Source organism: Equus asinus, chromosome 3 (assembly GCF_041296235.1).
Source record: "Equus asinus isolate D_3611 breed Donkey chromosome 3, EquAss-T2T_v2, whole genome shotgun sequence".
Taxonomy (NCBI): Eukaryota; Metazoa; Chordata; class Mammalia; order Perissodactyla; family Equidae; genus Equus; species Equus asinus.
Genome location: NC_091792.1, coordinates 11858381 through 11872337, shown reverse-complemented (window position 1 = coordinate 11872337; position 13957 = coordinate 11858381). Strand labels below are relative to the sequence as shown.

Sequence of the window (13957 nt, the reverse complement as noted above, 5' to 3'; positions counted from 1 at the left end):
GGATTTAATGCAATCTCAATCAAAATTCTAGCAAGTTTCTTTGGATATTGGTAAGCTGATCCTAAAATTTATAGAAAAATGCAAAGGGCCAAGAATTGCCAAGGCAGTCTTGAATGAAATGAACAAACGTGGAGGATTTACACTAGCAGATGTTAATATTAATTATAAAGTTACAGTAAATAAGACAGTGATGGAGACAAATAGATCAAATGAACAGGAGAGTCCAGAAACAAGGTCCACACATGTACGGTCATCTAATTTATGACAATGATGACACTATGGTGCTTTGGAAAAGCATGTCTTTTCAATACTCGGTATCAATTAGATATCTTTATGGAAAAAAGAAGACATCTTGGCCCCTGTTAAACACATACACAAAATTCAATTATAGATGGACCTCAGATTTTCACATTTTAAGAATATAGAAACATATTTTTATGATCTTGTGGCATGCAAAGATGTCTTTAAAAAGACACACAGTTGACCATAAAGGAAATGAAAAGATAAATTGGATAACATTAAAATTCAGTATTTTTATTCATCAACAACATTAAGAGAGTGAATAGACAACCCACACAATAGGAGAAAGTAATTTATAACACATATAACTGGAAAAGGACTCATTAAGAATACGTACAGAATTTCTACAAATCAATAGAAAAAAACCCCAGACATTTCACAAAAGAGGATATCCAAAGGGCCAATAGACCGATTAAAAAAGCTCAATTTCACTATTCATCAGAGAAATGTCCATTAAGACCATTACATGACATCTCTACATGCCCTGCCCACCACAAAGACCACAATTAAAAAGACAAACACTATCAATATTGTTGAGAATGTGGAGCAACAGAAAATTCATACACTCTTAGCATGTGAATTGGTACAAACACTTTGAAAACTTGTTTGGCGTTTTCTACGAAAGCTGATCCAAGGTGTGCCATACAACTAGCAATTCTACTCCTGGTGGATAACCAACAGAAAAGAATGCTTATGTCCTCTGAAGGACAGGTACAAAAAGTTCCTAACATGACTACCCAAAAAAACCCAAATACTGGAAACCCAACCATCTACATTGGAAAGGAATGGAATAAAGAAAATTTGGTATATTCCAACAATGGAATATTACAAAGCAACAAAAATGAAAGAATTACAACTATACACAATAATATCTGTGAAACCCAAATAATATTGAACAAAACAGGCTGGATATAGAAGAGACCACACCATATGATTCCTTTTACACACATCGCAAAGCCAGGCAATCTAATTTAGGATATTAGAAGTCAGGACAGTGGTTTTCTTTGAGGGGAGCTAGTGACTGTAAGGGAACGTAAGGGAGGGCGGGATTCTGGGAGCAGTCTCTTCTTGGTCCACCTGCTGGTTACACAGCTGTGGACACTTCGTGAAAATTCATTGAACAGTATTGATGCACTTACATGTATATAAATTATAGTTCAATAGGAAAGGAAGGACGTTAGACAATACCACGGTACATAAACTTTCAAACCACTAACATTTTGTAAAGGTTAAAAAATAATGTTAAGTGGATTGAATAATATGAAGAAAATAAAACCGAGGAGGGACACTGGGAAAGAAAGATTTGAACACCAGGGGTACGCAATTTTAAATGCAGTGGCCAGAGAGGCCTTAATGAGAACTGTTACTCCCCTTTTCTTACCTGTATGGTAAAATTTCCCTGAAAATCCCAGGTTGAATGTAAAATTTGTGATTTGTGCACGCAAAAGATTCTGAGTATCGAGCAGGGCCTGAAATATATAATTAAAAAAATGTATCAGGTAGAGAACGGCATTGAGAAGTTTTAAAAGATATCTTCCTTTTGCTTTCAAAGGGTAAAATTCCTTTATCCATGAGAGAATTAAATGATAGAAAGTAGATTCTTTACCACTTTAAAACTAGAGAGATCCTTTCGAGATTACATAAACACATACACATATTTATCCTTTAGCTTGCAATAGATCAGCAAGAAGTGTCAACTAGAAAAACAAAGTTAAATGAAAAGTTTATTCTGCATGTATCAAAGGAGCCAGTATCTACCACATAAAATAGATCTCCTTTCACCCCTCAGGGACATAGAACACCAACTGTCAAAAGAAGGACACTAATGAAACTATGCAAGAACACATGTTGAAAGAATCAGATTGTTGTTTCTCAGATGCATCTTTGGTCTTCAAAATTCAAGACTTTTCCATCTTTAAGTCTTAGATTCTCAAAAGATAGTGATTGCTCTTTAAAAGGGGTGTCATGGTAAAGTAAATCCCTAATTTACCTTTTCACTAAAAAACAGACAAGCAAAAAACCCTACTTCTAACAAGTAAAGTTATTTTGAATCAGAGTTTTAATTGTTACATTCTATAAAGTATTTACCATGCTATGAGTATTTAATGGACTTTTTTCTTTCTCCTCCTTTTTACTTAAATTCCTATTCTTACATTCTTTCTCTCTTTTTTGCCTCTCTCTCTCACACACACACCCATTCATATATACAGAAAGTAACGCTAAATGGTAAATTTGTAAAGGATCTTAGTCAACACTTCTTTTACACATGAGGAAACTGAGGAGAAATGACTTGTCCATTTTCACAAATAAAATTGGTGTTAGACACTAGATTAAAGACTTTGATCACCTGATTCCAAATTAGGTACCCTTTTTACTCTACCACACCATATCTTCTTTCCAACTTTCCAGAGTACAGCTGGGCGCACAACACAAGCTTGTTCCTTAACAGTACAGCTGATACGTGGAAGCCCTGCCCCATCACATTCACGGCCTCAGTCTTTTTGGGGATAAACAAATAGACGGTTTTTATTCAGACACGATCCCATGACTGTATGCCTTATCTGTGGATGCAAGTGATTCTCCTTGTTGGGTAAAAGCCAAGGAAGAGAACTTCTGAATCTGATTTAAATTCATCTGACCAATGGTAAGTTTTTGAAATTTACGTGTCTCAGTCTTCTTTTTCTATCACTACTATGAACAATCTCCTTTATGTGCACAACTGAACCATGTAATATGTGGGTCTGGAGGGCACTCAAAAATGGAAGACAGGCCTGTTCATGGATTTCCACTCTGACTATAGAAGCAAAAGAATTAACTGATGGCAGTGTCATTGGGAACAGGTTAGCCCCTGTCCTCGAAAGGGCCGGGCATGAGTCGGGCAGAGGAAGGAGAACGTGGCCAAGTGAGCAGTGATGAAGGGAAGACTGGGACTTCTAGGTGGTACCCAGGTCCCTGGTGTGTGGAGGTGTGGGGAGGGGCGCTGCCTGCATGTAAGATTGAGCCTGTCTCTTTCTGTCCAGATGGAAGGAGCATCAGCTAGTGAATCTGAAGGTACGGATGTAAATGCCAGCTCTGGGACTTACAGCACAGTCACTAAGGCCTGGGAGTCAGGTCGTCTCAGCTGGAATTCTGCATCTGACTCTATTCAGCTGTGGGCATGTTATTAAACGGTCCAGGCCTCGGACTCATTATTTGTAAAGTAGGGATAATAATAATATCCTCAAAGCACTGTTATGAGGATTAAATGAGATAATTAATTTAGACCATTAGCATAGTGACTGGCACTTGGTGTGTGCTCTACAATTAGTGCCACTCCTCTGTTATCACTGCTGCTACTATTACTGCTACTGCTATGGTTGTTATTGTTAATGATGCTGTACAATTCATATTGCCTCTGAACTTTTCCCTTCATTTTTGGAAGTGGAGACAATTGTCCAACTCATAGAATTATGATGAGGATTCTAAAAGAGATAATTCATGCAAGAGTTCTTGGTAAACTTTTCAAAAAAGTGGCAAAAAAATATTAGGTGTTGATATAATTATATGACATATATTGTACATATATATTATATATTAACATATATAATATGTATTGCTGATAATTATATCTAATATATATACCTATATCTCATTTACTTCTTAAAGATTTTTTTCTCACTTTATTTACCTTCAGTATCCTCCTTCCTTTCCTTCTCCCCTTCTTCTCTCCAATTTATTCTCCCCAAGTGAACATTCCAGTGGCTCTTCCTATCTTTCCTTCCCCTTAGATCTTATCTTTCTTCTTTATCCATTTACTCACTTCATTTCATTCTCTTATTTTTCTCCTTTCAATGGTGAAAATATGGATTCAAGATCCACTTTAAAATTATTTCTTGTGTGTACAATGCTTTAATCTTACAGCTGGAAATTTTTTCTTTTTGCCTCTCTGAAAATAAAATCCCTGAACTAAACTTGAACTTGAACTTTGCTTTGTGCTTCTTGATTGCTTTTTAAAATTTACATTTACAATACTTGATGGAAATAAATACCAAAAACACCTGTCCTGTTTTCAGGCCTTAGAAGCTAAAAAAAGCACCCGTGAACTAACCTCTTAATTAACTAGAATACATTAATTCAAATTAATTGAATTACCCTAATTTTTCAGGTTTAAGTTGGCATTTTACACATTTATCTGATATTCTAGAAACAAACACTAAAGTATAGAAAAGATATACAGTCATGCGTCGCTTAATGATGAAAATATGTTCTAAGAAATGCGCCGATAGGAGATTTCATCATTGTGTGAGCATCACAGAGCATACTTACACAAACCTAGATGGCATAGACTACTACACACCTAGCCTGTACGATATTAACCTTAGGGACCGCCACGGTATATGCAGTCTGGCGTTGACTGAAACATCGTTACGTAGCGCGACTGTACCGAAACAGACTGGAGATAATGAATATTATGCTGTGTAGGTTGAAGAGGGAAATTTATTTTTAGATGACATTTTATATACTTAAGATAAGCAGTCATGTTTGTTTTATATTGTTTTTTGTACCAGATTTTGGGGTGTCTATGAGAACAGTGTTACATATTCATCCATTATTCACATCTTTTCAAAATATGCTTATGTGCGAAAAGCTTGAGTCCCCAGAAGTATTCTTAGATCATATTCTTTTCATTAAACTCTTCATTACTAGAATGATTTTATTCAGCATTATTCTATTTTAAACTGAAATAGTCTATTCCTATGAACAAAATATTTAAAAAATGATATAAAATGATACTTTATCATCTATGTGCAACATGTGGTGCCATAATATCTAAAAATGTAATCACAATAAGATAAATCAATGTTCCAAAGCCACATTCAGAAAAGCATGTGTATTGCGGGCAGGCACAGCCTCTCTGATGTGCAGATACTCTGGTCACGAGGAGGTGACCAACCACAGGCACCTGCAGAGGTACCTTCAGTGGTCTCCTCTAACACAAGCACCCTAACGACAGAGGTGTCTACTGTCAAAAATGCTCTGATTGAGTGAAAAGTGGTACTTTTATTTATTTATTCATTTATTTTATTTATGTGTGAGGAAGACGGGCCTGAGCTAACAACTGTTGCCAATCCTCCTCCTTTTGCTTGAGGAGGATCGTCACTAAGCTAACATCTGTGCCAATCTTCCTCTATTTTATGTGGGATGGTGTCACAGTGTGGCGTGACGAGCAGTGCCAGGTCCGTGCCTGGCATCTGAACCAGTGAACCCCAGGCCGCTAAAGTGGAGTGCGCAAACTTAACTGCTAGACCAATGGGCTGGTCCCAGTACTTTTATTTTTAAGTGTTTCAAAACATCATCTATTTTTAGCAGGGTAATTTAAAATTTCACATATCAGTGATTATTTTTTTAAAGTAACACATTTTTTCTGATTAAAAAAATTAAAATCATTAATAAGTCTACCTGTCAGGATAAGTTAATATTATGATGGAATTCCCTCTCAATTTTTTCAATAACTAAATATATCAATGTATATACAGATATATACAAAGGTAAGTGAAATTAGAGCCACAAAATAAATTTAGAACTATACCAACTGTGACTAAAAATACAGTTTTGAATTTTGCTTTTTTCCTTTACGACTATATCATGAGCTTTCTCCTGCTTCATTAATCTTTCAAAACCAATTTTTGTAATGAATCAGAATATCGGATCAAATGGGTATACATAGTTTACATAACCATTTTGCCCTACTGTTGTACATTTAGTTTGTTCACATTTTTTGGTTCATATAAATACTGCTCTGTGTATCAGTACATATTTATATAATGATGAAGTAGCTATTTGTACAACAGAAAATCTGCTTATTCTTCACCCAAGAATTTTGCAGCAAATTTGGAAACGTTTATGAAAGTATTAGGAGGGAACATAATGTCCAATTAAAATTATTAGGGAATTGCATTTTGAATATAATTTAACATGAAAATTTGACTATTTCCAAAATTACTTTTTCAAATTTGAATCTGTATGCTACCCCACTAACTTAATTTTTTGAGGCTTCATTCTAGAAAGCCAAAAACACTTACAGGCATTGAAAGATCCAGTTGAAAGCAAAAAAGATCTAATTTAAAGAACTTGAGCTCTGAGAACTGAGCAAAATGGGAGCTTTTATATATCTTTGGATTTTCTCCAACTTTCTTTAACTGAATGAATATATCAAAGTAAATGAAAGAGAAAAAAATTAAAAATAACTGCAAAAAACGTTTTATATGGAGACTCATGTTAGTACTCATTACATGTGTGACATTCTTTGGGGGAACATCTGCGAATTTTTTGTTTCTTGTATGTGCTTCCTAGACTATATTTTGACCTGTTTTATCTTTTGTAAGTTCAGAAAAGGAGTTGGTGAGCCAGATTAAAGCTGGGGAAGAAATTTCAGTGTTGAGTGTGGTTTTTCAGCAGCAGGCAATTCTGTGTTTCAGCACAGAATTTTTAGCATTATTATTTTCTTAATCAACCAAATACTAATTATGTATATACAATATATATGTAGATCTGCTAAAGTAAATGAAAACAATTGGGCAGCTCCTGTATCTATGTATCTATCTACACACACACACACACTCAGAAATACTTTATGTAAATGAGATTATTACTTCCATTTCAGACACAGTAGGCATGACTTACATAGCTTAAGTGACTTCCCCTGGTCACAAAGCTAGTTAAGTGTTGAAGAAGTGATCTAACAAGGACTTTGGATTTCAAAGCTCACTGCCTCTGTTGTCTACAGAAACAACACAAACAGCAACACTGAACACTGTTATCACTGGCACACAGAGTGGTGGTGACAGAATCCACTAGCAGGGAATAAGATGTGGCTTTTCTTATCACTCTCACTAACTGGCTGTCACTCTTGGTTTCCAAAACCTTCAGGTATGAGAAGGATGGGAAGACTAGGTTGGTCAGTGAATACCTAGCTGAACTAGGAATGTTGACCCACTGGCATTCAGAGTAAGGAAGGGTCATTCAGCGCACCATCTGTGGAGCTGGACTGCAGGACAATGGCGGCCTGTGAAGGACTATAAGGATCACTTTGCTCTCCCTCTCGCCTGGACAGAATTGGAAGGCTCTCTATATAAGACCTGGTCTCAGACAAGGAAAACACTGAAATTTGCTGGAAACAGTTAATTAAGCTTAACCTTAGAGTGAGAGAGCATCGTGCACAATTAGAGGGAAGACAATATTAGAGGAAGACAGTCAACAATAAGGCCAGGATCAACCCTACCATCTGACCTGCCTACACAATGACACTGGGGATGGAAATAAGAAAGAAATGCAGGAAAGATAGGTAAGTGAGTGGGATGCATAATACTTGGCCACTTGTTGCAACAGTATTTAAACTCTCTTGACAAGAAACTTATTAAGGGGTGTTCTGGTCACCAGTTCTGATGTATGTGTGTGTGGGTTTCCCCAAGTCAACGGGCAATGCTCACACACCAGTTGGGTGTCCTACAGTTCAATTCAATTCTGACACTATTCACCTGGAGATAGCATCACATTCCATAGGTTAAGGGCTCAGTCCCACAAGACTGATCCTCCCACCCCATCCCAACACACACCTACTTGAGATGACAGTTGTAAGTCCAAGTAGTCACCTGTGCTTCTGACCAACTGGCTGTAGATCAGAGGTTCCAAAGACCCCCTGCTTAGGTTCGATGAATTCACTAGAGTGGCTCACAGAACTCAGAGGAACATTTTATTTACTAGATCACCAGTTTATTATAAAACGATATAACTCAGGAACAGAAAGACATGAATACAGCAAGGTATGGGGAAAGGGTGCGGAGCTTCCAAGCCTTCTGGAGGAATGCCATTCTCCCCGAATCTCCATGTGTTCACCAACCAGGAAGCTCTCTGCACACTGTCCTTTTGGTTTTTTATGGAGGCTTCATTACATATGCATGATTGATTAAATCATTGGCCATTGGTGATTGAACTCAACCTCCAGCCCCCTCCCCTCCCTGGAGGTCAGGGGGTGGGACTGAATGTTCCAACCCTCTAATCATGTGGTTGGCTCCACTGGCAACCAGTCTCCATCCTTAGGTACTTTCCAAAAGTCACCCATTAACATAATGAGACACCTTTATGGCTCTCATCACAGGAAATTCCAAGGGTTTTAGGAGCTCTGTGCCAGAAACCAGATGAAGACCAAATATGTATTTCTTGTTATAAATCACAATATGACACCTATAGACATAGCTCTACAGTACCTAGCAACATTTCTGACAGTAAAATAATCACTCCACTCTTAGTTGTTCATATTCTAAATGTAAAGTCTACACATAAAAAGAAGAAACTATGTTTATCCTGCTAACTTTTTAAAATTGAAGCATAGTTGATATACAATATTATATTATCCTGCTACTTAAAATATAAAGACCAAAGGTGGGAGTGTGTTTCCATGTTTTCCATGACCCTCTTGCGTTTGGGAAGATGGATAGGGAAGTTTCACCTAGGAATTTGCTAATTATAGTGAGGAGAATTAGACTTTATCCTGCTTCTTGTTAACATTGCCTTAAGCCAAGGTCACCATCTGCTGAATGCCCAGTCCTTGAGTGTGGCGTCACCAACAGGCCATGATGAATGAAGAGCAGATTTGGAATCAGAGAGATTTCGGCGTCTGACTTTGCCATGTGACTACTGTGTGAGCTTGGACAAGGACCCAACCTCTCCAAATCACAGTTTACTCTTCTGGAAAACAGGGATAACAATATACACCTCATGGGTTTGGAAGAAGATCAAATGAGAAAATGGATATATGGCCCTAAAACCTTTCCCAGCACGCAGAAGCAGTGTTTTAGCTCTACGAGAGGAATCCTTTGTCCTTTCCTCTGTCAATCTTAAAAATTCATTGTCCCTCCACAAAATTCCACCTTCTATTTTTCACTCTTACCCATTTTAGTAAAACCAGGCCTATACCTCAAATTTTAAACAATATTTTCAAATTGACCCCTAGCCCTTTTGGGGTTGTCTAATCAGCACTGAGGATTTTAAATAAAAGAGGAAGATGATCCAAGTAGCTGCATTACAGTAACTTTTACAGGGCTTTGAATTTCTTATGAAGTGACCTCAGTGAATTCTTAATTTTCCACCTCAGTGGTCATGTGTTTTATCGTTAGCATTGTAGTAACAGAGTAAGCACACAGGTTTGTGTGAAAGTCAAGGAGACAGAAGTTACATGGTCATCTTGAATTATCCCTGTTACATACTTAAACTGGCCTAGAGCATACATTGCACACAACCTCTAAGTTATACAGGTGAGACCTGGTTTTGCTAGAACAATTGTTTAACTGAAATTGGCAAAAAATGATATGCGAGTGGGAAAATACAAAACAAGTAAGCGATACTCTAAGTATTCACTTGAAATTGTTATGCATATTCTATTTAGCTTATGGTTGATACACTTAAATAGTCAAAATCCTAATGTACTTAATTTGTTTAAAGAAATAAATATAATATGTAGTTCATGGTTCTTTATAACATAACACCTTTAGGAAACTGTAAGTTATGTCTCATTCATTCAAACATACAGAAAAGGGTTTTACGTGTTATTATAAATGTAATTTTAACATCTTAACAAATTAAAATACTTGGCTTCTAGAAGCAAAGTCGAAAAGGAAGCAGGGGTGTCGGACCCCACATGAGGGGACTGAGGGATCCCAACCCACTTACTATTATTCCAGAGCAAATTAAATTTCCTTTAATAGTTGCAGACGTATGCTGAAAACCCCTTAGTAGCATATCTGTTCTCCTTGAGAAGTGAAAGTGCTAAATACATTTTTAAAAACACTGATAAAATGTTACCTAGCCACCTCCCCCCGCCCCAAATAAAAGCTTGTGTTATATGTCAGAAACAAAATGTGAGGCTGAGGCTAAACTATAAACTCCAGGAGGTCGCAACCGTGTCTGTCCCATTCGCTTTTCAGCCCCAAAGCCCAGCATGATGTCAGGAACACAAGAGGGAGGAGTAACTATTTATTGAATGGGGACATGAATAAATTTCTGACTGATCTGATAGAACATTAAACTCATAAAGACTTGACAATGAGCACCAAGGGACATTCTCTTACTATTTTATTTTCATAAAATGTTTTGAATCTTGATCAATAATTTCAACATAGTTCAAACTCGAAAAAAAATTGTAAAACATTTCATTTTCAAATTATTCAGAAAAGTGCTAAAATAAAACCACTTCTTATTTCAGCGCTTCTCAAAATCCTATGTACATGAAGATCATCTGAAAAGTTCAATAAAATGCAGATTCCTGGGTTCTAACCCACAGATTCTGAACGATAGCGTGGAAGCAGGGCCACAGCATCCTAGGCGATTTTGATATAGATGACATCATAAAGCACTCTAAGAATCACTGTCCTAGTCCTTGATGTCAAATAGTTCAAGGTAGTTTCTAATTTACCTATTCATAGGCTTGGTTTTCCTTGAGAATATGAAATCTTTGATGCTCAATGTCTAGCAAAATTCTTGGTACACAGTAGGCATTCAACTAATCAATGATTGTATGAGCCACATAGGTCACGGGTACTATGAATTCTCAAATCAGAAACATTCTAGAAAAAAACAGAATATATAAGGCTCATCAGAATTCAATTGAGGTCCTAGAAACTGTGTTAGCCCCAAAGTATCCCATCATGGCTACAGAAATTTGGGTTGGAAATTATGCAACATAGATTGTAGGCTCTGAAGTTTTCATTTTGTCTTTATTAATTTTATTTTCCTTAGTTTTTCTAATAAAAGTCTCTTTCAGCTGCATTGGGAGAATCAGTTAATCAGGTTGCCCCTTTAGGTAAAGTGTGGTAAACTAGGGTAACCAGCTCCAACTTAGGGAAGAGAAGGTGTGAGGAGGCAAGTGCTTATAGAGGAAAGAGATAGGATTAAGAATCAGATTGTCATGGGACTGTAAAATCGTTCAGCTGCTGTAGAAAAGTTAAATACAGAATTATTGTATGATCCGGCAATTACACTCTAGATATATACCCAAAAGAACTGAAAACAGGTGTTCAGATGATATTTGTATATGCGTATTGATAACAACACTATGCACAAAAGCCAAAAGGTGGAAACAACTTAGGCGTCCATCAATGGATGAATGAATAAAAAAATTATGGTTCATACATAAAATGGAATATTATTCAGCCATAAAAGGGAATAAAGTGCTGACACATGTTTGAAAACATTGATGCTAAAGGAAAGAAGCCCAACACAAAAGGTTATGTACTGTATGATTCCACTTACATGAAATATCCAGGCTAGGTAAATCCACAGAGATAGAAAGGAGACTGGTGGTTGCCAGAGGTAGGTAGGGGGAAGTTGGTTATAACTGCTTAACGGGTATGGGGTTTCCTTTTGGGGTGAGGAAAATGTTTTGTACTAGATGGAAGTGGTGATTGCACAACACTGCGAATGTACTAAATGCCACTAAATTGTTTATTTTCAAATAGTTAATTTTACGTATGTGAATTTCACCTCAATAAACAGAAAAATCAGAGTGTACAGCTGTGAGTACTGCTGTCCTCATGTTTTTTCATGAATTTTGTTAAAAGAGCATTAGATGAATTACCCTACCAAAATTATTTCCAATAGATGGCCCTTTCTCTTTACACTGGCTTTAAGAAAACTGTTCAGAAACAGCATCAGGTCAAACACACCAGGTCCTGTTGGGAAGTGGTGACATCTGATGTCAAAAACCCCTACATTATTTGGCCCTTGCCTTCGACCTTATTCTACCATCCTCCTTCCGACTTACTCAACTCTCGATGTACTAGTCTTCATGCTCTTCCTGGAGCATACCAAGTTTGTCCTCAAGGTCTTCAGTCTTACTGTTTCCTCTTCAAAGATGCACTTCCCCCAGATACTCACGTGGCTTACTTCCTCACGTCTTTCTCATCTCTGCTTAAGTACCATCTGCTTGGTAAGGCCTTCCTTTTAAATAGATCACTCTGTGTCTGGTTTCCCTGGTCTTTTTTTTTTTTTTTTTCACAGAATTTATTACTGTTACTATTGGTGTATATTTATAACCATTCATTTAGCTCTCCCCCATTAGAATCATTCATTTAGCTTTCCAAGAAAGTAGATATAACCTCTGTCTTTACAATGCTCCATCTACACTGCCCAGAGCAGTGCTTGGCACATAAGAAGCTCTCCATAGCTACTTGTTGAAAGAATGAAAGAATAAATGAGTGAATGGTAATGCCACAATAATTCCCAACCAGAAAGGAAGAGAATACAATTTGACTGAAAACTTCTGTAGGACAACTCAAGGGTATACAGAGGTGACGGCTTCCATGGAGAGGACATGTTAAGGATGCCCCAGGGCAAGAGACACATTTGTAACCATGCTGCACAAAGAGGGTAGATCGTCAACACTGGATGGGAGCTCTTGCTTCAGTGAGGGGTAAATGGTGCTCAGACAAACTCGTGGGTGCTTCAGGTAAAGAGGTCAGGTTTAATCCAGTGAATAAGCTCCTAGTGTGGCTTTAGATCAGATCACAGAACCTCCTTGGGATGGACTGAAATGCTTTATAATTTTTTTTGATGAAAGCTGAAGTAAAGGCTAAAATGTATACTTTGCCTAGCAACTTTTGTTCACCAGAGCCTAATTGTAAACGCAGAAATAAGAAAAATGCCTATGAGATCAGAACAGCTGTCAGGAAGCAAGTATTAAAGTTATTGAACTAATTCTTTAAGAAAGGGTTTCATGCTCTCACTTGGAATCACTTTATTTTATGTATAGATTTAACAAGCTTTGTGATCTGGTTTCCAAGAATATAACAGATTAGGTAAGATAAACTAGTAGCCTATAGAAACTGACTACAAGGAAAGACGCTAAAGAACTTAATGGAAGAGTTAGGCAGAAAAGTATCAATCAACACAATAACTAAATACATACACATATCAGGGTGAAGGCAAATGGCCCAATGCATCTCGTTAGCCCCTGAGGCTTCAGTGCATTGTAATCCAGTCACTGAAGTTCAATAAAAAGGAACACGATAAAGTTGAAAATTAAAAGTTTACCATTGAGTTTAAACCAACTCATTAATTCAATATACATTCATTGAACGCCTACTATGTGTCGGGTCCTATGTCAGTTGCTGGGATAGTCAAATTAGACCCAGGACTCAGTGACAGGGTATTCTGAGGAGAAAAATAAGATAATATCTTTGAAAAGTCTTTTTATACTATAAAGTACCAAACAATGTATAAAAATATTAATATAGTCTAAAGTAAGTTTTCTGGGAAATGGTTTATATTTTTAAAGTCAGATGCCATTCTTGAATGACTTATAGAGTCAAGCAATTTTAGGCATCAACTCATTCTTCACTCAGGACCAGCCCAGTGGCCTTCTTATTGTTAGGGAAACACCCCACAATTGTTCTTGCTTTCTTCCACAGATCATCACATTTTTTATTTGCATTTCTTTTATGTCTCTGTTCAAATATTATCTTATCAGAGAGGCTTTCCCAGACCATCCTTATAAATTTGGCAACAACACACCTCCGCCCTCTGAGGCCCAGACTTTCCCATCTCCTTAGTCCTACGTTACTTTCTCCACAGCACCCGTCAGTGCCTCCTATGCCATACCTCATACTTGTTGATTGTTGGCTGC

General features: G+C 37.1%; 1 protein-coding gene across 2 annotated transcripts in view; it reads right to left on the bottom strand.

Moving 5' to 3' along the window:
• Nucleotides 1–13957, bottom strand: part of LOC106842421 (N-deacetylase and N-sulfotransferase 3) — a 160831-nt gene that overhangs the window by 106965 nt on the left and 39909 nt on the right. For both annotated transcript variants that reach the window (XM_014858963.3, XM_070504683.1), the window contains exon 3: nucleotides 1682–1769. In XM_014858963.3, coding sequence (XP_014714449.3) covers nucleotides 1682–1769 — 88 coding nt within the window. The remainder of the gene's footprint in view (nucleotides 1–1681; nucleotides 1770–13957) is intronic.